At 38.4% G+C, this 26,429-nt stretch overlaps 2 protein-coding genes across 9 annotated transcripts in view; one reads left to right on the forward strand and one right to left on the reverse strand.

Annotated features, from left to right (window-relative positions):
- The window catches only part of LOC101735304 (alpha-1,6-mannosyl-glycoprotein 2-beta-N-acetylglucosaminyltransferase), a 64,218-nt gene that overhangs the window by 20,221 nt on the left and 17,568 nt on the right, over positions 1-26,429 (reverse strand). For 4 of the 8 annotated variants that reach the window (XR_009974221.1, XR_009974219.1, XM_012692592.4 and 1 more), the window contains exons 2-5: positions 23,384-23,615; positions 17,182-17,253; positions 8,949-9,047; positions 7,639-7,778 (exon numbers count right to left, since the gene is read on the reverse strand). Coding sequence is in view for 4 of the 8 variants with exons in the window: in XM_012692592.4 (XP_012548046.1) it covers positions 7,639-7,778; positions 8,949-9,047; positions 17,182-17,253; positions 23,384-23,498 (426 nt within the window). In the remaining 4 variants the exon portion in view is untranslated. The remainder of the gene's footprint in view (positions 1-7,638; positions 7,779-8,948; positions 9,048-17,181; positions 17,254-23,383; positions 23,616-26,429) is intronic. The other 4 variants (XR_009974222.1, XR_009974220.1, XM_038013712.2 and 1 more) reach the window with 1 other exon arrangement.
- On the forward strand, positions 211-7,252 carry LOC101747102 (uncharacterized). The gene is made up of 8 exons (XM_012692596.4): positions 211-790; positions 1,793-1,950; positions 2,743-2,890; positions 3,520-3,621; positions 4,063-4,214; positions 5,015-5,086; positions 6,165-6,276; positions 6,909-7,252. The coding sequence occupies exons 2-8, from the start codon at positions 1,811-1,813 to the stop codon at positions 7,197-7,199; spliced, it is 1,017 nt and encodes a 338-aa protein (XP_012548050.2). The 5' UTR covers positions 211-790; positions 1,793-1,810; the 3' UTR covers positions 7,200-7,252.

Genomic DNA, 26,429 nt, shown 5'->3' on the forward strand with positions numbered 1-26,429 from the left:
CGATCTCCGTCCGGGGTCAGAACCCGTTCAGAGTAGGGGAAACGCAGGCACACGTTAACTTAGCTTAAAAACTCGCACTAAGCACTATGATGACACAGAGTATTCGGGAATTCTGATTGCGCTCGATGACGAGGGAGATTTATTTATTTATTTATTTAGACACACCAACAGCAATACACATAAAACATTCAAGCTTAAAATTAACATGTATAAAATTAAGTACTGGTATGTAAGCCAGTTACAGGCATGTACAGCAATCTCTTATAACACACTATGACAGCAATTTTTGGGATGATGCACGCTACACATTTAAATATAGTTTACTGTGGTTATGTATGTGATTTAGTGATTTCCTTGTCGAATTCGTCGGTCGACAAGAGAACTAGTCCATGACCCATGACAGTTTCTTGTCGGAGCTTTTGAGTGCGAATGACAAGAACGAATTAGATCAACTCATTTCAAAAACTAAAAACACGACAGAAATGCAACCTTATTCCTTAAGAATCAAGAACTTAAATCAAATTTATTTAATTTAACCTAAATTACAATTTTAACGTTGTAAAGAATTTTACCCCAAACAAAAAATCGTCCCAGATTTCTAATACAGAACTAACTAATAACTAACTAATAACAATGAAAACATGAATATCCGACCTTATTGTTTTCGAAGACCGAGTTTTTATTATCAAATCTTACAGACATTATCGTGTCACACGAATTGTCATCTAGAAGTGGCGATACTATCAAAAGCTTTTGTTACAATTTTACTTAAAGTATATCAAACAAAAAGGTATGTCTTTTTATTATGTAAGTGAGTTCAAGCATAAAATTATATATATATGTTTATCGAGGGATGAAAGGGTATTTGCAACTTTATAGGAGAGCCATTTAAAGCTAAAGAAAAAATATCATAACAAAAAAATTTCTTCAGCTATTTGAATGGGGTGAACATAATTGAAGTTCAATTAAAAACTTCGAATTGTTCATGCCAATACCAAATAAAACGAACCTTTAATTGCAAAAATATAAATGTGGCAACGGTAGCGGCATGTAGATTCAACCGACAACAAGTCAGTCAGTCAGTCAACAACCACTATTCGAGCCTGGCTGAGACAGAACTCACAAATTACAGACTGAAGGAATGAATGAATGTTCTTAGCGTTATTTATATTTGACTCATTAGTTTTTAAGCTATTGCATAGCTTTTATCACAGACTTTGAACGTTGCGACCGAATCAAGAAATTCCGTAACGAAAATGAAACCTAACACTCCCACTCCGCTTAGTAGCTCGCGTTCAACACATTCACACGTTGCGCTTGTGTAGTGTTTGTGAATAAGCGCGCGGCGTGACGTCGCACTGTATGCGCATCATGAAAATTCTGCCCATCTCTCTCTCGCGCGGTCTAGCTTATGAGTGTGAAGGGGACAGTTAATGTTTTGCTTTTGTTAATGTTTATAAATATAACGTAGTTTTATTTTATTATTGTTTTAATATTAAATTATTATTGTCTAATTACAATTGCAATAGTCGATAAAAAATGCTATGTATGGCTTTACCGCGGTAGTCCCCGGATGCCACACGTGTTTTTTTTTATAATAATAATTATTATTGCATAGATGAGTGAAAGAGGTCTCAGCTTATCCGATATTGAGTGGTAAGCCCATAGACATGAACAACGCAAATGTCTCCACCCAACTTAAGACGTGAGTCGCATCGCTCGATTCGAATGCACCAGGCGTCTTAACATACGAGCCACGATTTCAAAATTTAAAACATGTCCTACCATTCAGGTTACCCATTCACGAACAATGCCCAAAAGAACAATAATTCCACGTCGCGTGCCATCCTTGATTGTGCCGGCACGGATACCTAACTTCCCTTCACCCGACAAAAGTACCTGCGCTGAATGCTCTTGCTATCCAATTGAGGAGCCATATCAGAAGAACAAGTAAGATTAACAGTTTTGCAGCGGATTTGCGATTTGGCACAGGTTACCGATCAGTCCATTGCTATAGCGAAGCAGCTGGACGGCCTTATGATAAGGCTTTAACACGCGCAGACTAATGCAATAATCACTTGTGGTAACAGAAGCCTATATACTTATCGTAAATACCGACACTCATTTCAAGACATGAGCGCAGTGTCTCGGTGTCGTATTGTATGACTTTTTGACCCACTTTTTAAACCGCCCTAAATATGACGGATCCATTTGGTATATTTTCGGTGCTGTCGGACACTGCTAGTTCTAACGCTAGCAGCGGTCAAGCAGTAGTTCGTAGATTTTGACGTGACATTTAAGCAATAGATTCAGGATTTAGTTCATCCACTCATTATGTTGAACGCAGAAAAGGCAAAAAAAGACAAAAACGTATAGGCAGAAAATGCCATCCATCCATCCATAAAAAAAGATTTTAAATTGGGAAGAATAGCTGCTTCTTGAGAGAAAAAGGTAGGCTTTACCCAGCCACAGGCCTCTTAACACTTCGGCACCACCAGCAATAAAAGCTGAATTACAACTCTATAATAGCTTGAAATACGACTTCACCTTTTGTTGATTGTTATAATTTTATTTCTAACACCAATAATAGAAGTGAGATTTATAAGTATACTTAAAATCAGGCTCGAAGGAACAAACCTAAGCAGTGCGATTATTACATGTATCTTATCCGAAACACCTAAATTAAAACTTCAACGATTAATCTTTGCAATTTGAAAGGATTTTTTTCGTATGCCGTTACAGAAAGTTGAAGCCTTGCCAGATATCTCCGTTGACTCTGTACGAGCTGGCGGCTAATGTTGTCGATGCACTGAGTTTTCCGATAGCTTTTAAATGGACCGAAGAGGAAGTGGCTAGCTGGGCAGAAGACATTGGCTTTCCTCAATATAAGGTTTATAAACGGTTGACAGTTGTTTTATACAGGCACAATAGAACCATGACGTGTAGTGAAAACACGTGGTAACATTTTTCTTGACTCGTTAATATAAAGAACGTGATGGAAACACTATGAATGTTCGATTTCTAACGGCGCGCATTGTAAGACAACAAAGGTTACCACGGTCGGGGTCAATGTACTTGTGTGACGCTGAGGTCGTTTGCAGGTCACACGTTCGTGTAACATATATCTTTGACAGCTAAAGGTTTAGTTTCATTTTGTGTCTTACATATTTTTTTTAATAGAAAAGTTGGAAGAAAATTTGTATAAAATTATTGATAATTGAAACTCGTTAGTGATTACCATAATAAACACAACAGCAAAAAGTTGCATGAATAAGGCCAAAGACTAGGAAAAGTGGAGAGGAATTTTTATTCAGTGGGGCCCTAACAAGAATAGGAAAAAGAAAAATTTTGTAATACTATGTATATTACTTGCTTAAATTCTTTATTGTTTTGATATCCATTTCTGCTATTCGACGACAGATGGCCTTACTAGTACTGGCATAACAATACGTATTGTGCTCTTCATTAAATATATTTGCTTGTAATAGAACACTTTCCAATTATCCTATGTATTTTCAGGAATGTTTCACTGATAACAACATTAACGGGCTGAGATTATTGATGTTTGAGGACCCATCGAATTTACCTTGTATCGGTATACACGATTTTATCGATATTTTAGTAAGTATGTTGGCGAAGTCTGCACTTTTCATATGAATTACAATTGTTATTTGACAATTGTTTGAAGTGATACTCTCGTTCAATCATCTCGTTTTTACCATCGTACCGCCCTCCACTGAAGTGGAGTTCATCCATACTACCTGGAGCCACTGCGTTCATCCACAGTGCCTTTCCAGAGATCATTTTAGCCACGTACCATCCGGCTTTGGAATGAGCTCCCCTCCACCGTGTTTCCCGAGCGCTATGACATGTCCTTCTTCAAACGAGGCTTGTGGAGAGTATTAAACGGTAGGCAGCGGCTTGGCTCTACCTCTGGCATTGCTGACGTCCATGGGCGACCTTAACCACTCACCATCAGTTGGGCCGTATGCTCGTCTCCTTATAAGGGAATTAAAAAAAAAAGTCAAAATAAAAACAAAAATACATTGTATATATTTTCAGAAAATCACATCGCATATAAGAGCTTTATTCGGAACAGAATTCATTCGATTTTCGAGGAGTATAGGACTGCCGCCTAGGAAGCCACTCACTCACTGCACTTGGTTCAAATCCCGGACTGGTCCTGACTGGGGTATCCGAGAAAACTGGACTAGGTTCGGAACTAACTCCTAATCTAACATTGTTATTTTCTATGGAATTTTGTAGAGGCCCAAGGAAATGAGGTATTACAAGTTGACGCTATAAAAACACCGGTTCAACTCTATATGTATCTTAAGCTAATAACTAAATTTGACGATCGAAATAATTTCATAATAAATAAAGCTTAAATTCGAAAGATTTCAGACACTTTAGAGAGTGGTGTCGCTATAGTGCAGATTTTTTTAAGCGTTGAAAAAAATTTGTTTTTTGTCGTGACAACGTCTTATAATTCGATGGAGCCGGCTGCACGCACGAAAAAACATGACTCATTGAGGCGTTCCATTTAAGGCTTGAAGTGCAAGCGAGAGCGCACAACGAGCAACAAAGAGGCACAATCGGCCTCCACGTTCGGCCGCGTTCGACATCTGTCTCTCACCTACTTGAGTGAGCGATGCATCCGCGTGGACAGCTGCTATACAATAATACATTTACATGTTTTCATCAAGTATGAAGTTTAGTGAAAAGTGAATGTGGTGTCAATTGTCCATACAAAATATCTATCAAACAAATAAAATTAAAATTTTCTTTTGAAAAATGAAACCATTCCATCAGTACCTATATTCTTATGACGTTGTCATGTTCAACTATCGTCCGTAAACCGACTTTACAGACAACCGATTTTTTTTCCTTAATGTAGACTTAAATTGGTTGGAAATCCTACAAAATGAAGAGTTTCTAATCGGTTAAAGCTTTGCATTCAATTACTTTTATTATTGCCATATATTTTGATTGGAGATTGATAAATTTATTTCAGATCCGACGTCCTCCGTTGGATGAAGATCCTGATGCCTGAGCCATTGAAGATAGATCATTGGGATTTGGTCTGGTAATATTGATAAATGCAACTGCCTTAATTGGTTTGCGATGAGTGGACCCAGGTCAAATTCTGGTTAGACCCAAGCATCGCTGGATGACGTGACAATATTCAAGTTGAAACCAAATTCGGTTTTCTACGAGCCAGCGCAATTCTGGATTCATAAGGCGATACTGCTGTAATGTTATCGAGATATATCGCCAATACTGTGTAGACATCGCTTCCAACAGCCAAGAAATAAATAGACAAATTGCAACAGTTCCCTTGATTTTGTATTGCTTTATTTACAACTCCACTTGTGCAATCTTTAGATATCTGCTCACTTCATAATATACCGCTTTTTTTCCGTTTTCCCAGACTACCGCCCAGTGGCGGATTAAAGGTCCAAAGCGTCCTAGGCAATCACTTTATCGGCGCCCCTGTAACGGCCATAAATGGCCATCATAATACTACAAATTTTAATTAATTGTTTTTGCAATTACGATGACGTTGTATCATCAAACCCTAGACTTTAGTAAACCAGGGCATTTAGTTCAGGCATTTAGTTCTTAATCATCGATATGTTATTTTCTCTTTTTATTTAAAAATTCTGAGCTCGCGCGCCCCTTGTAACTACACGCCCCTAGGCACGTGCCTAGTTTGCCTTACGGATAATCCGCCTCTGCTACCGCCTTTGTTATTGTCTCGTCCCTACTACTACCATTGCTTCCACAACAGTGTCGCTATTTGGCAATCTTCAAAATTGTCTTAATTTTAACATGCTCAATTTTATATCAGTTATTTTACAACAGTCCTTACAACTGTAACCTATCTTTGGTTCCAAGATACCAAAGATATAATTTTCGACGTTTCGAATACTGTTCAGTTTTCTTTGTCACCGACGGCTTAAGTATTGTTGGTGGACATTTGAATAATTTGCTAACTACCGTCATCTTCGTTTTATTATATTTCCAAGCTAATACGTTTCTTTTCACACAGAATTTATTGAAAGCATTTTGAAGTATTGGATTTGGGTTATATGCCTTATCCAAAATTTTCAAAAAAATACGCAGTTACCTCTGCCTGTCGTTTATTGTAACAATACTTTCAGGTATCAAAAGCCGGATTTTCCAAGAGTCGTTATTGCGAGAACGAAAAAAATACAATCAGATGTCAAAATACCGCATTACAAACCTTTTAAAGATATCTGCAAGGAATATACGGTAATTTCCGTCATCATCATTATCACCATCATCAGGCCACAGTCGTCCACTGCTAGACATACCAACAGTATGACTGACTGTGGCCTGATAGCCTCTCCAAATCCACATCAATGAGCCGGGTCTTCGGCTCTCCTCATCAACCTCTTGCCGGCTACCCTCCGGAGGTCATCGCACCACCTAGCCAGGTAATTTCCATATTGCCTTTGGAATTCAACAAAAATAATTTTGTATTATTTAAATTAGGTAGATTAATAGTCGATTCGCGTAAAACACAATTAATATTCTATTAATATTATGTGATATGTTCATCTATTACCGTCTATTGAGACACTGTCATGTCATCTGCACTGGTCTGTCTATGCCTTTTGGTTACTTTACTTGAAACCTCTTGTATTTTTCTTTAAATTTTAATTTCTAATATTGCTTGAATACTTCTTCATTAATTGTTAATTCTACCCACAATTTTGCTGTTTTACGTTTGCCGGACCTCCAGTGACATGAACATCTTTTCTAATCCCAATAAACGTACATAAAGGCTATCTATACTTTCCAGGTATTTGTGTTTGATAAGGTTGATAATACTTTGATGATTGATGATGACGTACAATTTTAACCAGACAATTCCTTTACAGATTCCTCGTAAATTTCGTTTTCAAACCGGCATACGCGACGAAGACCAACTGATTTGGATGGAAGAAAGAACTCGCGAAACGAACAGGCAAGCTTTATTGAGAACAGAAGAAGCCGACTCCGATAGAATGTCGATGGAAAAGGACATACAAATTGATAAAAGAGTTTTAAAAGGAAACAAATTTAAGGAAAGCAGACTGGTACCCAAGTTCACGAATCTGAAGGGCCTACGCGGCAAACAGTTGATATTGGCTCGAAGAAAAACACCCAGACCAAAATTCTTTGCTACTTAATGCATTTAGCAAATGTGTTTGTTGTTTATTATATGAATCCAATTTTTAACGAATATTACTTTTAATACCACATAAGCGCAGTTGCCGACGATACCTTTTTTTATTGCTTTGTTGGATAGACGAGCTTACAGCCCACCTGGTTTTAAGTGGTTAGCGTAGCCCATAGATAGCTACAACGTAAATGCCGCCACCTACCTGGAGACATAAGTTCTAAGGTCTCAAGTATAGTTACAACGAATGTCCCGCCCTTCAAACCGAAACGTATTACTGCTTCACGGCAAAAATAGACAGGGCGGTGGTACCTATCCGCGCGGATTCACAAGACGTCCTATACCACCATTAATAAACTTCGAAGCGAAAACCTGGTTTTAAAACCTGGTAGCGTAAATACGCCTCATCTTTACTCACAATACGGGCCCCCTCAATCAACTAGGCTTACCTGTATGGCAATAATGATGGTGTCATTCTGTACCGGCCCGTATATGTCCTCATTGTGAATGTATTGCGCTTCGTTGCTCCTCTGTATCGCTTTGCGAATTTCAGTGAGATTCTTAGAAACGGCTCTCTCTGTGGAGTTGACTGAAAGAAATAATTTGCGAATTTGATTGAATGATTTCTTTTTTTTTTTTTTTTCCTTTCAAGAAATATGAACTTTGGTAATCGCAACGGGTCTTACGGGGATATTGTCTGAAATTACTATTCTTTTCTATCGTTAAAGTTAAATATTCGTGTGGCGATAACTGTCAAATCATTTGGGAGATATTTGAAAGAGCATATCAATCGAGGAGTGAATGGAAATTTTTGTGGCTTAAGCGAAATTTTTGCAACATTACAGGAGAGCCATTTAAAGTTTAAACATTTTGAAAAAAATATCATAACAAAAAAACTTCTTCGGCTATTTGAATTGAGTAAACTTAATTGAAGTTCAATTAAAAACATCGAACTGTTGATGCTGATACCAAATAAAACGCACTTTTAATTACAAATATAAATGTCGCGTATTAAGCGAAATGCCGCTTAAGCCAAATAGTCTTTTAAGCCTTCGTCAAACAGAACGCGTACTTAGCGCCGCGTACTTAACGTCGCGCTCTTCAAATTGATTAGATGAGTCTAACGCTCCTTGACGCAACGCATTCGCCAAATCATAGTGCCTTTCGATAGCAGTGTGAAAATTTCAAAGTATTAAGAAATCGAGTGATTCAGATGTGGCATTGTATAATAATATAAGCATGGGTATTTTCTAACTATTTATATCATTTTTTCGGGCATTATCTAGTATTTTAATACACATTCACTCAGACGCTAAAATAAAATTTGTAAAAAATTACAGCGCCTGACGTCAAAGCGTCCCAACGCCGCGACAGAGCGCTGCGTACTTATAGCGTTGAGGCTCTATACTACACTACGCTACGCGTTCTGTTTGACGAAGGCTTTACCTCTCGAAATAATAAAGCCGACAGACAGACCGTATTTTCTAAATCTGTAGTTTTTAAGTCCGAGACAGAAATTTACGGTTTTCATTATGCGGACCGTACGCACGGAATTACGCCGGATCTTCTCAGTGGTTAGCGTTTCCGATCCGGTGATAGCTTCTGAGAAGCACGGCTCTTGCTAAGATCAGTGCTAGCAACACTCCGGTTTGAGTTCCGTGAGCTCACCTACATGTTACGGCGAAGCTGAAATATCCTCTCAAGGTTATCAGCATAGGTAAAAAATAAAATAAAAAACGGAATTTCCATTAAAACCCACCACTTGAGTTCTTCGGGTGCACCGTCAGATACTTGTGCAGCTCGGGGGGGACCAGGGCTAGCACTTGTTCCGACGTGTCGTTCGAATTCATCAGCTCTTCTGCAAACATTACATCCAGCTGTTATTCATATAGTTCACGATTTAGTCCACATATGGAGCTTTCGTTGATTTATCGTGATTTCTGACCGGAAAAAGTAGGTACCAAAAACTCTCTGAATACACATTCCGAATTAGTATCAGATTATTAATTTACTAGCGACCCGCCCTCGCTTCGCTTCGGAAACATTAAAACACACATGAAACAAAAAAAAACAAAATTTTTTTTTTTAAAAAAAGTAGCCTATGTTCATCAGGGACAATGTCGGCTTCTAATGGAAAAAGAATTTTTCAAATCGGTCCAGTAGTTTCGGAGCCTATTCGAAACAAACAAACAAACAAATCTTTCCTCTTTATAATATTAGTATAAATTTACTTATAACCTTACAACTATTTTTACAGGTATCACCTAATGCAATAGGGTAGTAATCACAACAGCAATCAAATTTACAATTATTATTTCAAAGATACACAGTTGATGTACTCTGTTACCATTGTTGACAATTCTAGAGACGATTACCCTCCAAATAGTCTTAATTATAAAATACCAGTCTTCCATCCTAAAACCTTTCATCGAAAATAAGCTGTTAGTTTCGCCGCCTCTTATAAAATTAATGAACATTTTTATTTAACAATACAATATTAATATATAACGATAAACAACATTATTCACACATATATAGATCACACACAACTAGGGTTGCCAGACGTCCCATATTTCCCGGGACGTCCTGTCCGGGACGGGACTTAGTTTAAAATATCCCGGCGGGACTGAATCTGTCCCGTATTCGAACCATACGATTATAATCGTATCGATTTTTATATATTTATATAAATTTAAAATTTATATATATTTAAAACCGATTAAAAATATGTTAAAACTGACTTGCTCCTCGGAGGAATATCAAAAATAATAATAATAATGTCACTATATAATTTTGTTTTTCATTTGTCCCGTGTAAAAACTAAAATCTCGTATTTTTTAAGCCCCTTATAGGCTGAAAAAAAAACTGGCAACCCTACACATAATGCACAAATAGTAGCTCCCCAAGTTTATCACGGACCACGCAAAGCGATGTACACCATAATTAAACAAAATCGCAGTACACACTGTAGATTTCTGTTTTTTTTTCCTACAAAAATCACTGGTCCTTTTTATGGTTAGAGTTACCGCGACTCACCTTTTGAAATATATTTTTTTGCTTCCCTTTAATTAGATTACACATTAAAGACGCTAATATACCGCTAAATACCGCCTAAAATCATATAAAAAACAGATTCATATTACGACCGTTCTGACGTGCGACAGTCCAATTTTAGTTGGATCTTGAGGATCGAGGAAATAGCGGGATTTTCAAAGCACACGGGCCGATGCGGCGACGGTCTGCTGAATTTGAGATCCCCTGCTAATTAAAATTTCGAGAAAGGGACCAAGGGAACAAAGACGGCCATACGAGAATTCGTCGTGGCCTAAAGGATAAGACGTCCGATGCATTCGTATCTAGCGATGCAGCGGTGTTCGAATCCCGCAGGCGGGTACCAATTTTTTTAATGAAATACGTACTTAACAAATGTTCACGATTGACTTCCACGGTGAAGGAATAACATCGTGTAATAAAAAATCAAACCCGCAAAATTATAATTTGCGTAATTACTAGTTGTAGGACCTCTTGTGAGTCCGCACGGATAGGTACCACCATCCTGCCTATTTCTGCCGTGAAGCTACTGCTTCACCGCTGCTGCCGCTGTTGGTGGGGCAGCCGTTATAACTATACTTAGACCTTAGAACTTATATCTCAAGATGGGTGGCGCATTTACGTTGTGTATGGGCTCCAGTAACCACTTAACGCCAGATGGGCTCAGAGCTCGCCACCCACTTAAGCAATAAAAAAATATATGTTTGTTTGCCCTTAAGCTTCGTCACTATTGACTTTATGTGAACACTAGCAACCCGCCCTCGCTTCGCTTCGGAAACTGTAATTTATTATTGATTTCTCCACTATTTAATGGATGTTATTATACATATAAAACTTCCTCTTCACTCCCCTATCTATTAAAAAAAAACCGCATCAAAATCCGTTGCGTAGTTTTAAAGATTTAAGCATACACAGGGACAGACAGATATAGGGACAAAGAAAGCAACTTTGTTTTATACTATGTAGTGATACGCTTTAACCAATATTTTTATTTAATAAGGCCGACTCAAATGTCAGTTTCTTATGGTTTTTAATTAATAACCTCAAAACAATTTTCTTTTAACGACTCAAATAATGAACGTAAAAACGTAATTATTAATGAACATTTAAGAACAGTGAACAGTTAGAAATATTTAAACTGATCCACGAACTATTCTAGACGCTAAAAATTAGCCAAGCTTTGACGTGTCTATCGCGAAATGTACGCTTTTTTTATACAACACTCGCTCGCTCCGTTATTTGTGATGGTGCTTTTTTTTATGAAAGGATAACTGATGTCCGTAGGCCTTTTCAGTTTCTCCAGGACAGATGGGCGAGCATGGGCCAGGATCAGCATCGATGGTACCATGCCAGATACCATTACCATAAATATTACCAGGCCCGTATACTGAGTGCCATCTTATAACTCATTATCTTCATCTTTTAGTTGTGTCAAAATACTTGCTATCCCGCTCCGACACGTGGTAAGCTCCGTAAGCGAGCAGGACAACGAAACCGGTCGTAATTTAAATGAATGTGATTATGAATCAGTTAATAATTGACAAAGTATTGCCTACATCAAACTTGATGAGTTTGGCGAGACAAACAGGTTTAAACAAACTTCAACCAGTTCTTAGTTGTTGGTGATAATAATATCACTATAAGTGTACCTATCACACCAAGTGTAGGATTTAAAAATGTTTAGTCCCGTAAATGCGAGAGGAAATTTGGCGAGTGGCGATCGCGCACCGGAATACGCGACATCGTTAGGCCTTCCGCGTGGTGGTCTGATGAGCTTCTAAGTTCCGGGGAATCCCCTGGACTGACCATTGTAGCCAATCTTGGGGCAAGCCTATGGCAGATGCGGACGTCCGTCACAGATTATGACAACAATAACGCGTGAGGTTAAAAATAAGAACGTTTAATAGAGATTTTAAGTCAATCTTCGCACTTGATCCTTTGTTAAATCATCCGATATTACCACGAAGCGATCGAGCGACGATTTTTATATATATAAATCCAGACGTGCCAACCACTTCGCTGCCCAAACACTTTTAAGTGTGTGGCGGGGCGGTAGTCATGATAGAACAAAAAAGATATCATAGACAAAACCCACGGAGTTTCTCGCCGGATATTTTCCCTGTGTCGCGATTCCGATCCGGTGGTAGATTTAGCGAAGCACTGCTCTTGCTAGGGCCAGTGTTAGGTTAGTTTCGGAGCGTCGGTCTATCGAGCAATGTTAGCTGCTCGGTGAAAAATCTTCACCCCTCCTTATGACCAAGCCAATCGGAGTACGAGAATCGAGCAATGTTAGCTGCTCGGTGAAAAATCTTCACCCCTCCTTATGACCAAGCCAATCGGAGTACGAGAATCAATAAATAATTATTATTAAAACAAAACCAACGTTATTCGATCCAATCTAATCGAGTGGTATTCGCAAAACACGTTCTTCTTATAATATATCTTCTTATATTATAAAGCATCTATACAAACAGTGAAATATTTTGCTCACTTTTATTTGTCTGCAGCATATATTTTTTTATTAATATCAAACGGCTTTTGTGTTATCAATAAATAAATAAAATTAGTATTATTTTTTTAAACATCTGTTACAAGACCAAAAAGACAAAGTAATGAAGGAAATTACTTTTTTTATGATTGAAGGATTACTGGTGGCCCAGAGGTCTTTTCAATTTCTCCAGCAAAGGTTCGGCCAGGAAGGATGGGGTTTGCTAATAGCTGCCCGAGCGCCTCCAAAGGAGAAAATGACTGTATCAGGTTGATCCCGTGAGCTCATCTACCCACCTGTCCGCGCGTAGTTTGAAATAACCCCTTAGGCTACCAACAATTAGGTAGGGGTTACCAAAAAACGAATCTAAATCCTGAAACATCAGTCATTACGGTCGTATTTCGATCGTCGAACGAATAATGCTAATTAGAATTTAACTATACATACAGAGTTACAGTTCGTTGAGCACTCCTAAATAATACATAAACATAATTAGGGCAATTTAGGTTGGACATCCCTTGTGGATCCGACAATTCGATGTCTGCACGCGACCCGTGATGAGATCATATACCCGTAAGAGTTTATTAATGACTAGCAATATACAAGAGCAATCGTTGGGGACCACGAAAACTGTAAGGTTTTCGAAACATTGGGAATCAATATATTAATAGGTGAAGCAAAAAAACGTGTGGCACTCGGGGACTGCCGCGGTAAAGCTTTTGCATAGCGTTTTTAGCAACTTAAGTAATTATAATTAGACAATAAAAATTTAATATTAAAACAATAGTAAAGTGAGACCACGTTATATTTATAACCATTAACAAAAGCAAAACATTAACTATCTCCTTAACACTCATAATCTAGACCGCGCTAGAGAGAGATGGGCAGACTTTTCATGATGGGCATCCAGTGCGACGTCACGCCGCGCGCTTATTCACAAATACTACACAAGCGAAAGGTGTGAATATGTTGAACGCGAGCTACATCGTAGGCGGAGTGGGGGTGTTAGGTTTTTTTCGTTACAAAATTTCTTGATTCGGTCACCGCGCTCAAAGCCCGCGATAAAAGCTATGCAATAGCTTAAAACTTGACGGAGCAATATGAAATTTCCCACACTTGTAGAGAACATACCTAGATAAAGAGTGCAGAATGCTATTTTTTTTTTTTAATTATGCATTAAAAATACGTTCCCTCCGTGCGTCGTATTCCTCAGTTCTGAGGGTCGTGACCTTTACTGAGCACTTTTGTCAGGACTTTGTTCTTCCATTCACTTCTGTCCTCCGCGCAGTGGATAGCGACATTGATGCTGGATTCCAAAGTCGTCTTAAAAATATATTAAATCAATTTAAAAAAAAACATTACACATACTATCATGTATTTGATACAACACATATATCGGTATATACTCTGTGTTTATTATCAAACTTTTGGTAAATGTTTAAAGTCTGTGGTTAAATTGAGAATAGATTATGTTGGTCTTTAAAATTACTTGTCTAAAGTGTAGTCTTGGTGATATCTGTGATTAGATGTATAATAAGTTCTTGGCAATAGAACCATAATAATGTTTATAATTTCAATTAATTATAGTCGAATTTCGACTACTGGGGGATCACTAGTGATAAAATTAATATATCGAGGGGTGAAAGGCGACATTATTATTATTGGAACTAAGTTCCTTATGGGACGATGCGGAGGGGTACCTTAACCGGGGAAAAACGTCCGTAACGTAAGATTTTTATTAGTAATGCACACAGTGTACGACTTAACTTTGTAATAACATACAAAAAATAACATTTTTTTATCATTCTTATGCAAAAAACCATGAATGAAGTGTACCACAATAAGTTCGCACGTTACCGAATGACCGTGGGTTGTTGCGAAACCTCCAGTTTTATTTCCTTTATACCTCGAATAGAACTTAAAATTATAAATAATCTTTTTATAATAAGGAACTTCGGTGTCGTGGGACACCACATAGCTTTTTTTATTATTATTAGGTATTAAGTGACATTTATCTTTGTAATTAAAGGTCCGTTTTATTTGGCATCAGCATCAACAGTTCGATGTTTTCAATTAAGTTTGCTCCATTCGAATAGCTGAAGAAGTTTTTTGTGTTACGATATTTTTACCAAATGTTTAAATTTTAAATGGCTCTCCTGTAAACTTGCAAAAATGTCGCTTACTTCACAGTTTTCATGATCACGGACGAATAACTTACGTTATTTGTCGCCATTTTAATTTAAATTTCTTTCTAACTACCGTCTTTAAAATGAATTTAATGGACGCCAATAAATTAAAGCCTAAAAATAGTTTTGATTACTATGTCATCGACTCGCGTTAGTTGACGAAAAAAATCAGTGTTTAAATACATTTTTATTTAGCATCCATGAAAGGTCAATGATAAAATAAAATACCAACAATCTTTTTTTGACTGTTATTTTGGCTACGGCATTTTTTTGTTACTAACGTCATCGGGTTGACGAACTCTACGTTCGCGGCGTTAATTTAAGAGCATTGTTTTTAATCCTTTGAGCGCGAACCGTCGATAGATCGACGCTCTATTAGTCCGTTATACAGTGCGGAAGATCGGAATACCGACTATTTACACAAATGGATTATAAAAACAGTATAAGACCTGTACGGACGTGTTTTAGCGCGCGCACGTATAAAGTTTTTGATAAGTTAATATACAAATAACCATTTAAAATTATTATTATACTGTTGAAATTTAATATGGATTAATGTTCAAGTTTTTTATAAGGTACTTTTTAAGCTATTGCATAGCTTTTATCGCGAACTTTGAGCGGCGACCGATTCAAGAAATTTCGTAACGAAAATAAAACGAAATAAGCGTGACGTCGCACTGCATGTGCATCATGAAAAGTCTGCCCATCTCTCTCTCGCGCGGTCTAGCTTATGAGTGTGAAGTGGACAGTTAATGTTTTGCTTTTGTTATTGTTTATAAATATAGCGTGGTCTTATTTTAATATTGTTTTAATATTAAATTGTTATTGTCTAATTATAAATGCATAAGTTGATTAAAAATACTTTACGTACATATTAGGCCAATAGTATTTGTTAATGTTAAAACATGATATTGAAGTCAAAGTAACTGGATAATTTCATACTCCTCCGTCCGCGCAATTTTCGTAAAAAGGGATACAAAGTTTTTGCTTCACGTATTAATATATAGATTAACACGGCATCGTCCCGCACGTTTTCTTTGTATTCGTTATTTTAACGCACAATCGCCCGGGTGTTAATACGGTAGATTTTCATTCGTGTAAAAACGAACGAGTGAACGAGACAATTCATTCGATTTGCTTGGCAAGTCCGTTGACTATTCGTTTAAACGCATAAGCGGTGTACGATTTTTTGCGGTACAAACGACATGTGAATGGTTCTATGTACAATGTATGTGCCATTTTTTTTTCTCTTACCTATGCCGATAGCCTTGAGAGGCTATTTCAGCTTCGCCCCAACGTGTAGTTGAGCTCACCGGGCTCAAACCACAAGTGTTGCTAACACTGGCCCTAGCAAGAGCAGTGCTTCGCAGAATCTACCACCAGATCGGAAACGCGACCCATTAAAAAGATCCGGCGAGAAACTCAATGGGCTGTGTCTATGGGTTAATTCACTCGTCGAGCCCTTCGTCACAAGCGACGGGTACGGCGAGGACGGTGACCGGTGCTTGAGATACCTAAAAGCACCGTTAATGGTTCGGGAGGATCCGTAATGACGTGTGTGTGCCACAATTCATTCGTTAAGACGTATACTGCAAATAAACGTGCAGGCGTTGTGAACCCGGCCTTACTGTATGAGTAACGAACAGCGAAGGGGTGTATGTAGCTGCTGAAAATCCGTACAAAGTATGAGTGAATACAAGTTTTTCACCGAAGCCATTCCGATATTGGGACCTTAAGTTTTTCACCAAAGCCATTCCGATATTGGGGGACCTTAAGTTTTTCACCAAAGCCATTCCGATATTGGGACCTTAAGTTTTTCACCAAAACCATTCCGATATTGGGACTTTACCGATTCCGAAACGTGAAAACATAAATGAGAAAAATTATTGACAAAAAAAAAAAACAAAAAAAATAATGGAAAACCGACTTCAATTAAAATTAAAATGAGAATATCACCAATGTAGTCGAAGTTGATTAAACACTGTAAAGTCTGAGTCATTGACTACTGGTTAAATCTTGATAAAATGCAAATCCACCCGCATTTGAAAGAAAAAAAATAACATCAAAATCGGTTCACCTAGAAACAAGCTGAGGTAAGACACATACAAAAAACAAACAAATAGATAACCTCCTCATTTTTTTTTGAAGTCGGCTAAAAATCGTATTAAATTAACAACCAAGCAAGACGCCACTAAACAAATAATACATTTATATGTAGGAAAAAGATGAATATATAATAAAATAAAAAGAAAAACTAAATATTAAACCTGTATATGGCACAATCACATCCGTGACTTTATATTCGGTCAGTGGGTTAGCTGTTAGGGGAACTTGGTCATCTGAAAATTAAATATTAATTGGTTGGTTAAGGCGTGAATGAGTTCGAGGTTCATTAATTGGTTTTAAGGGCGCATTTACATTGACCGATAATGTTTGTTTTCTTCAATCGAATCGTTTTCATTTGTCAAATTGAGAAAGCTTTTGTTTTTAACTCATCTTGGCTAGAGCTTCGCTGAATCTATCACTGGATCGGAAACTCGATCCACTACGAAGGTGAGCTCACGGGGCTCAAACCTGACGATGGTGCTAACACGAACCCTAGCAAGAGCCGTGTTTCGCAGAATCTACCACCAGATCGGAAACACGACCCACTGAGAAGATCCGGCAACAAACTCAGTTGGCTCATGGGCTGCGTCTGTGGGCTAATTTACTCGCCGAGCCCTTCGTCGCAAGCGAAGGGTTTGACGAGAACGATGAGCGGTATTCCAAGCGATTGAGAAACTCAGTCGGCTATGTCTGTGGTTTAAGTTGCATTTCGAACCCTTCGTATGACTCTTGGAAATGACGCTGAGAAAGCCTAGCACCGAGAGTGGGTCGGCAAGACCCGAAATGACGTAAAACAACTAGCTTCGTTCATTCGAAGATTCATTCTTGTTATTTATTTATTTATTTGGGAAACAAACAGTACAATACAAAACATACAATATTTAAAAAAATATAGCTAAAACAATAACCAAATATGTTTCCACAATCAAAATCACATATAAGTAGACAGTGAACAAGAAGAGAAATTTAGAAATTTAAATTACAAAAAAAAAACAAAAGCAACACAATACGCACATATCATTTTATACATTAACTCACACTATAAAACTACAACACTTATCGGGCCAAATCACCCTATAAACACTCCAAAATAGCTTTTCTATATGCTACAAGTGACAAGCAAAAGATATCAGCATTAGCATTATCATAGCACTAAGGAATATATCGAAACTTGAGTGAAAGTTATCGTAACTGATGTAATCTGGGAAGAGGCTGCACATACGATTGGTGGATTTCTGTGCAGGGAACAACCGCATACCGACAGAGAAACGAATCAATGAAATTGCGCCCTTAATGATAGATATGGAAAGATGAGATTTGAAAGAATAGTTACTACATGATTTAATTAGTACCCAATCAATATCGAAGGAGCAAGTTTATTAGGTTAGTGCTGGAGCTATAGTTTTACAAGGTATTTTAATTTAATCAACGCATGAGATAACCCATGAAACTGCATTAGAACCAAATGGTTTCAATTGAAACTGAAATAGATTTGAAATAACGATTGTTTGTACGTAAACTGTTTCTACTTTGTCTTAACCGAAATTCAACCTCAGTATAGGGGCGATATAAAACTGAGCTCAAAATATAGTTACGCGCTGGGGCTCGGGATAAATAAATGTTCCACCAAAGTACAACTTAAAACTGTATTTATCACTAAGAACACTTTAAAATTCTCAATTCACTTCTTCCAGTTCGCTTCAGGTGATCCGTTCGCTGTTTCGCTTCGAGTAGTTCCGTTTACAAACTGACTGCGTGCCATTTCTGCAACGCTTATAGTCAAGACGAAATTCCTAGAATCTTCGAGAATATTCCTCACAAGTCGAGTACCTTGGATGTATGTTTCCGCTATCTGAAAATAGGTGGCGTTGTAATCTTCAAGCGTTCTAGATGTTACTAGATTCTTCGATATTCGTTCAGCTATTCGGCGATAGATGGCGTTACTCTCACCGGCATAACAATATATTACATTTATCAGTGGCTGCTTTCGCAAAGATGTAACAGCTTGATTTCTGCATCTCGACGTATTTATAAGATTTAATATTAAAACAGCTTAATATCTTAAGTAGCTTTTAAAGATATTAACAACAATAATTCAAGAACACTTGTCTGAGTCAGGGGAAAAATCAAAGTCGGCATCTATGCTAAAGTACACATCTTAATCGACCAGTACTGCAGTCCTGACTATGCCAGTGACAATCTGTCCAGTGATTACGTTAAACAGTACACCGTGCACCAAGTTTTTTGGCAAAACAAAAGCGGTTTCAATTAAACATCTATCCATTTTAATGTCTAATGGTTCTGGTGCCACTTGGACAAGAGGATACGCCGGCTGCGGCGACCCTACATACTTGGATAAGAAAAGTAAAAGAAGCGTTTGGTGCCATTTACATCTGGTAATTATGACTCGAGAATCGATTACACGAAATGCCCTTACCCGGTACGTATGTATTAGAATCACCTACAAGAATACCTACCAGTTCTTCTTTCCCTGTCCTAACACGTTTTCAGCCTCAACAAACAAAAGTTAATTGCTTTCAATAATACGACACCGCAAATATTATGGTAATTAAACAGTTACGGCACTAATTGTAAACGCTAATTAGACGAAGGTCGTTCTTGTACATTACTAATAATACGTCATGCTTGTCACTAGATCCCAAATTCGATACATCCATTTCAGTATATGAAAATTTGCAGCCGAGCGTTGAGTGGCAAATTTCACGGCAACTTGGGTGAGTACCATTTGCTTATGTTTTCAGAGATTTGTTTTGCCACGTAGAACGCCCACTGAGTTTTTTCGCCGGATCTTCTCAGTGGATCGTGATGTCGATCCGATGGTAGATTCGGTGAAGCACTGCTCTTGCTGGGCCAGTGTTGAGCCCGTGAGCTCACCTACCCATCTGGGCGTAGTTGGCATAGCCTCTTAGGCTACCAGCGAATAGGTAGGGGAAAAAAAGTAGTACCATTCGACTTTAGAAATAACTCCCCTTCACGGTGTTCTCCCAAATAATATGACGCGGGTTGTGGAGGGAATTTTTTTGCTTAGATGTGTGGACGTTCTCGCAGCACAGCCCACCTGTTTGTTAAGTGGTTACTGGACCCATAGACATCTACAAAGTAAATGTGCCACCCACCTTGAGATATAAGTTCTAAAGTTTCAGTATAGTTACAACAGCTACCCCAGCCTTCAAACCGCAACGCATTGCTGCTTAACGACAGAAATAGGGGTGGTGATACCTACCCGTGCGGACTCACAAGAGGTCTTACCACCAGTATTCAGCGGTAGCCAATGACTTGGCTGCTGTGTTCCTGACATTGCCGAGTCTGTTAACCATTCAGCAATAGGTATGCTCTTCTGCCCACTAATGCAATAAAATAATGTTTATTATCAACAATTTATACAGAATTAATTAATCCTTTGTAAGGGTGCGGGGTAATGCGATGCGACTAACAAATGAAAACATTCACGTTTAATATTCATGAGTACTATTACCCTTGGGCACAGGTGACTCACTACTTGTCCGCCTCAAATATAAAAAAAGGTTAACAAAATGAACTATCGAAAACTTGTATATTAAATGTCTTCGAGAGATTTCTTGTGATCTTTTGGTGTCCAGCAGCCATGATGGCTTATTAGATAAATCCGTATTATTAGCAGCAGATTGTTGACCAGAGGCTATGCACCATATGCCTATATAGAGTGCTCCAGTATTTTGGTTATATAGCAAGAAAATCCTCTGAAAATCTGGAGAGACTCATAGTGATGAGGAAAGTGGATGGAAGACGATTCAGAGGTCGGAGCCAAAAAAGACGGAGTGACCAAGTGTCCGAGCATCTGGACACCAGACTAAGCCGCGCACTGCACTGTGCCACTGACCGACATTAGTGGCTACAAATCACAAAAAGGTCATAGGCATCACGATGCTCAGCAATGAGCGATCGATTGAAGGAGAGTAGCAGATGTTCTTTTGTACAGAATTCCGTTCAATATGATTAACGCCAATCGTGAGACACGAGTTCAAAGTCTCACCAGAGATTTTATTGGGTATATAATTTTAAATGTTTCAAATCCCCACCTCGAAGAAAGTCCATTCAAAAACTTCCATAATAACAGGCTTTGAGTGAGAACACGAGTATTTTATAAATACTGATGTGAAATTTAACTCCGGTTTTTTTTTCTTCGTAACTATTCGCTGGTGGCCTAAGCTATTCTAGCTGCGCCTGGACGGATAAGTGAGCCCACGGGCTCAACTCGAGAGAATTTGCTAACACTGGCCCTAGCAAGAGCAGTACCAGATGTTAATTGATTTAAAAATATATTTTTTTCAAAGTACAGTGACTTTCATTTGGTTATTTAAAAAAAAAAACGTACTTTATCATTGTTTTTTTTGCTAATAAAAACACATTCCGATGCTTATCAAGACAAAGATTTCTTTGTGACTAAATTATAATAAAGCCCCAGTTAACAATACATATACACGCGTATGAGGTGCGAGTTTAAATATTGACGTGAAGAAATTAGTTCTGCATCGCGCTTCGGCTGCTTGAAACATTCTTCTATTAGCACAGCTGCGCATTGTAGCGATCACCTTCGTTCTTCGTTTTAATGATATATTATGTTGACGTCTATTCGTTATTGCTAACCAGTGACCACCTTTAACTAGTTGCCAATGTCACTCTATTTATTAAAGATTGGTGTTTGTTCGACTCTCAAATGTGTGTCGGGCACCAATTTTACTAATGAAATACGTACTCAACAAATGTTCACGATTGAATTCCACGGTGATCGTGTAATAAAAATCAAACTCGCAAAATTATAATTTGCGTAATTACTGGTAATAGGACCTCTTGTGAGTACCACCACAGGGTAAGTACCACCACCCCGCCTATTTCTACTGTGAAGCAGCAATGCACTTCAGTTTGAAGGGTGGGATAGCCGTTGTAATTATACTGAGACCTTAGAAATTATATCTCAAGGTGGGTGGCGCATTTACATTGTAGATGTCTGTGTCTCTGACTCCAGTAACCACTTAACACCAAGTAGGCTGTGAGCTCGCCCACCCATCTAAGCAATAAAAATAAGACCTCTTCGAATATGTTACGTCGTCGGGATGTAGCTATTTGAGTACTTTCTTTCCTTTTCATCTTCTTCATTTTCTTATCAATCTTCGAAAAGTTTGTCTGGATTTTGCCAGATTTCTCGGCCTTTCCACTAGTCATAGGCGCCATGAACACAATCTTTGACGTGTCTTGCTTCTAAGGTTTGCGGGTTGTACTCAACGATAGGCAGTATCGCACCAACGCCTCTATCCTAAAAGAACTAAATATCTCTCAAAGGTTGTCGTCAACAGTGCCATCCAGAATTCTTCGATATTTTGGACACGTATCGCGACGGCCAGCAGAGTCTATCGAAAAACTTGTTGTTCAGAGTAGGGTCAATGGTAAGAGATCTCGTGGACGAAGCCCCATGCGCTGGATTGATCAAGTGAAAGACCTTACTAAAACCCCACTTGACGAGTGCGTGCGCCAAGCCTCAGTTCGCAAACTATGGAAAACATCTGTCGAGGCTTTAATAAACAAGAATTCCACATGACCACCACTCCTCTGTCAAGAGTAATCGACTATGATGATGATGAAGAAGAAACACTCAATTTTACAATGTGAAATCTGGGGCTGGAATTTTCGAAAAGACGCCACTGTATGAAACATTCCGGACAATATCATATTTATCGCCACGAGTATTCAGATTAGTACTGCAATAGTGAAGTTATGCAAACTGGCCAATCGTGGCTGCAGGAAAAAACTGCATACATTTTCATTAAGTCGAAGTGAAGACGGTTCGCGCTTGCATAAATTTCGATCAAGTCGAAATGAAGACGGTTCGCGCTGGGAAGGCAAGTGTAAACCACACTCAAAATGCCCCTAACAAATTGCCACGTTAGCAATCGACAAACACACCTGCCGTATACGACTTACAGAATAACTAAATAAATTACACATATCGAAACTTTACAATTTAAGTGGCTTAACTAAAAAATTTAAGAAAATTTTGTTTTATACTTTCAACTACTTATACACATGACTTCTATTTTATTCTATCTTCTATCCACATTATTCTATCTATCAGTTTACAAAATTTAACAGTCTCTTTTATTCGAGGAAATTACAAAGTACTCTTTTTGTCTCGTTTAAATCAAACTCATACATACAAAATAAAATTTCTCAATTACATTTTTGGCGTTTTAAATTGCCATGATCACGGGGTAGAATATTAGGAGCAGATAAATCTATCTATCCTCGTTCGGTTACATCATTCGCTTCAGACATGGTTAGATTATACGCTGTAAGTGAATCTCTCACCTCCATCCCTATACATTCCCCCGCCAGAAGCAGACAGCATGATCTGCAGCCACAGACAGAAGAGCCCGAGTATGACGACAACACGCACGACCGAAGCATACTTGAGCCGTGGCATCTCGTTCACTCGACAGATGGCGCTGCACTCATCTTAGTTTCGTTTCCGCGGACAACAGATGGCGCTGTACTGAATTATGGCATCTTTTCAATTCTCCCACCCCGTGCTTTCGTTTACCTGAAATACAATGATTTGATTAGAAATTACTTTGATGAATTGGACCAGTACTATGCAGATAAAAGTTCGACAGTAAGTATCAACATAAGCAATCGAAATGGGATTTGATTGTGCTTGAGCCCAAATTATCTTAAACTTAAGACCAGTGAAGCTCTCTTATGCTGTCACTATCAACATCGAGAGATATAATATTAACCCTTTCACTGCTATGTAGGTCACCGGTGTCCTGGCGCATCGAAATAATTTCAAAAGTCGTTCATCCGTGACTAAGGAAAAAATTCTAAACAATTCGAAGCGTCGGAAATAATACGAGACAAAAATAGACATGATAATGTTAAAGTAGCTTAAATTATATTTAAAGAAAAACCTTTTTTTATGTAATTTTTATATCTAAAATCTATGAAACTTGGTAGTTTAAAAAAATTAAGATTTTCCCTTATATAAATTGACTGAACTCTCTGTCATTAAGTTTTATTTAATTCAATAATACCGTGTAAAATAATAATTTGTAGAAAATAAAGGCGTTAAATGTTGTTTTCTTAATATTGCACAGAAAAGACAATTAAGTTTTTATTTATTTATTGTTTAGATGGGTGGACCAGCCCATAGACATCTACAACGTAAATGCGCCACCCACCTTGAGACATAAGTTCTAAGGTCTCAGTATAGTTACAACGGTTGCCTCACCCTTCAAACCGAAACGCATTACTGCTTCACGGCAGAAATAGACAGGTTGGTGGTACCTACCCGTACGGACTCACAAGAGGTCCTACCATTAGTAATGTTATTCATAATCTTTCGATAATTAAATTGCAACACAGCTCCATTACAAACGTTCTTTTTCGAATGTATACATTCGATAAGCCTATTATTTTGAATAGAACTATTAGCGTAAAGCTGCACATTATACTTTTTGTTTTTCCTATCTAAGCTGATGTTGGCCTTGAGAGGCCATTTCAGCGTAACCCTAACAAGTAGGTGAGCTCGTGGGGCCTAAATCTGACAACGTTGCTAGCATTAACCCTAGCAAGAGCAGTGCTTCGCAGAATCTACCATCGCATCGGAATCGCGATAGCACTGAGAAGATGCGGCGAGAAACTCAGTAGGGTGTGTGTGTCTATGGGTTAATTTACTCGTCGAGCCCTTCGTCGCAAGCGACGGGTTCGACGAGAACGATGACCGGAGCACATTATACGTTAATATGATTCTACAAACATAGAATTTGTTTGGCATACCGTTTCGATCGCATCCTACAAATACCGTTAGCTTTGGGTATCCGCTGTACACAAGAAATAATGCATAGCATTTGTGCATACGTCGTTTCCGTAGACCTAAGAATGTTTAGAGCGTTTTGAAGGTAAGTCTCAACTGTGAAGCTTCTAATGTACAGAAAATTTAATATGAGATCTAAACCTTTAGAAATATTGTCAGTTATTTTGGATCAAGGATTACTTCAGCTTATAGGCTTATTTGCAGTTGTCGGAAATCAAATCACGATATTCGTTTATCTGTTTGTGTTTTTGTTGTTCTGTTTTTACTGCCCTTGTAGGCAGACGAGCATACGGCCTGCCTGATGGTAAGTGGTTACCGTCGCCCATGGACTTCAGCAATGTCAGGGGCAAAGCCAAGCCGCCGCCTTAACAAGTGTTGGAGACTATCAAAAAGACACCATCACAGGGCTGTATGCTCTTCTGCTTACAATGGCAATGAAAAAAGAAGTATTGCATGACATTGCGGGTATCGCTGTCTTTTTTCTGCAGAGAACCTGTAATGCTCCAGGTTTGCAGGGTGGCATTGTACGATAGATCTGAGAACTCATGTCTCAAGGTGGGTGGCGGCATTTGTTGTTATTGTTGATGTCTATGAGCTCCGATAACCTTTAAACATCAGGTAGGCCGTGAAATAGTTCACCTGTCTGCGAAGTAGAAAACTTAACGAAACCAATTCCAAGGCTAATGTGACTAATCTGTTATGTGGTTGTAGTTTTTTTGTATTATATACTCTATGGTTCCGTTATATTACACGCATCATTAGCCACACATCAGTCACCCATTATTAGAAGTCGGCGTGGAACCTGATCATAATTATCATTCTATGGTCAGGTCGTCGCGTACTTTAACCCCGAATGACGTCACACGTAGCGAAGGTTCCCCTATAGAAATGCATGAAATATAACCATAAACAAATGTATTGTGTAAATCGTTTAAATATTAAGGATTTTTATGTATTATTTAAGTGTAGCTTCTGTTTCTTCGTAAGTTCTTAGCGACATCTTTATCACTTATTGTTTTAAGATTCATTGTAATTCTAATCGTGTTCCAAAGGTAAAGACGTCATTGAACCCACACAGTGTGTGGCGCAAAGATCAGTCTCCGGCGTTCAGTCATCATATTCCAAGTTTTAAATTACTTCGAAACCGGTTGGACTGTTACAAATCGTTAAAATATTTACACGCTAATAGAATAAAATATTTACACGCGGACTGTTGTAGAATTCTGGCTGAGCTCGAAGCGTACAGTATAGAACTGCAGAGGACTGTGTCTATAGTAGTGTGGTATAGGACCCTCGGCTAGATGTAGGTCGGATCTGTGTCTGTTTGTGCACGAGAAGAGCTCGGGATCAGTACAGAGCCGCAGAGGACTGGGTCTATAGTAGTTTGGTATAGGACCCTCGGCTAGATGTAGGTCGGATCTGTGTCTGTTTGTGTACGAGAAGAGCTCAGGATCAGTACAGAGCCGCAGAGGACTGTATCTATAGTAGTGTGGTATAGGATCCTCGGCTAGATGTAGGTCGGATCTGTGTCTGTTTGTGTAC

Source organism: Bombyx mori, chromosome 11 (genome assembly GCF_030269925.1).
Source record: "Bombyx mori chromosome 11, ASM3026992v2".
Classification (NCBI taxonomy): Eukaryota; Metazoa; Arthropoda; class Insecta; order Lepidoptera; family Bombycidae; genus Bombyx; species Bombyx mori.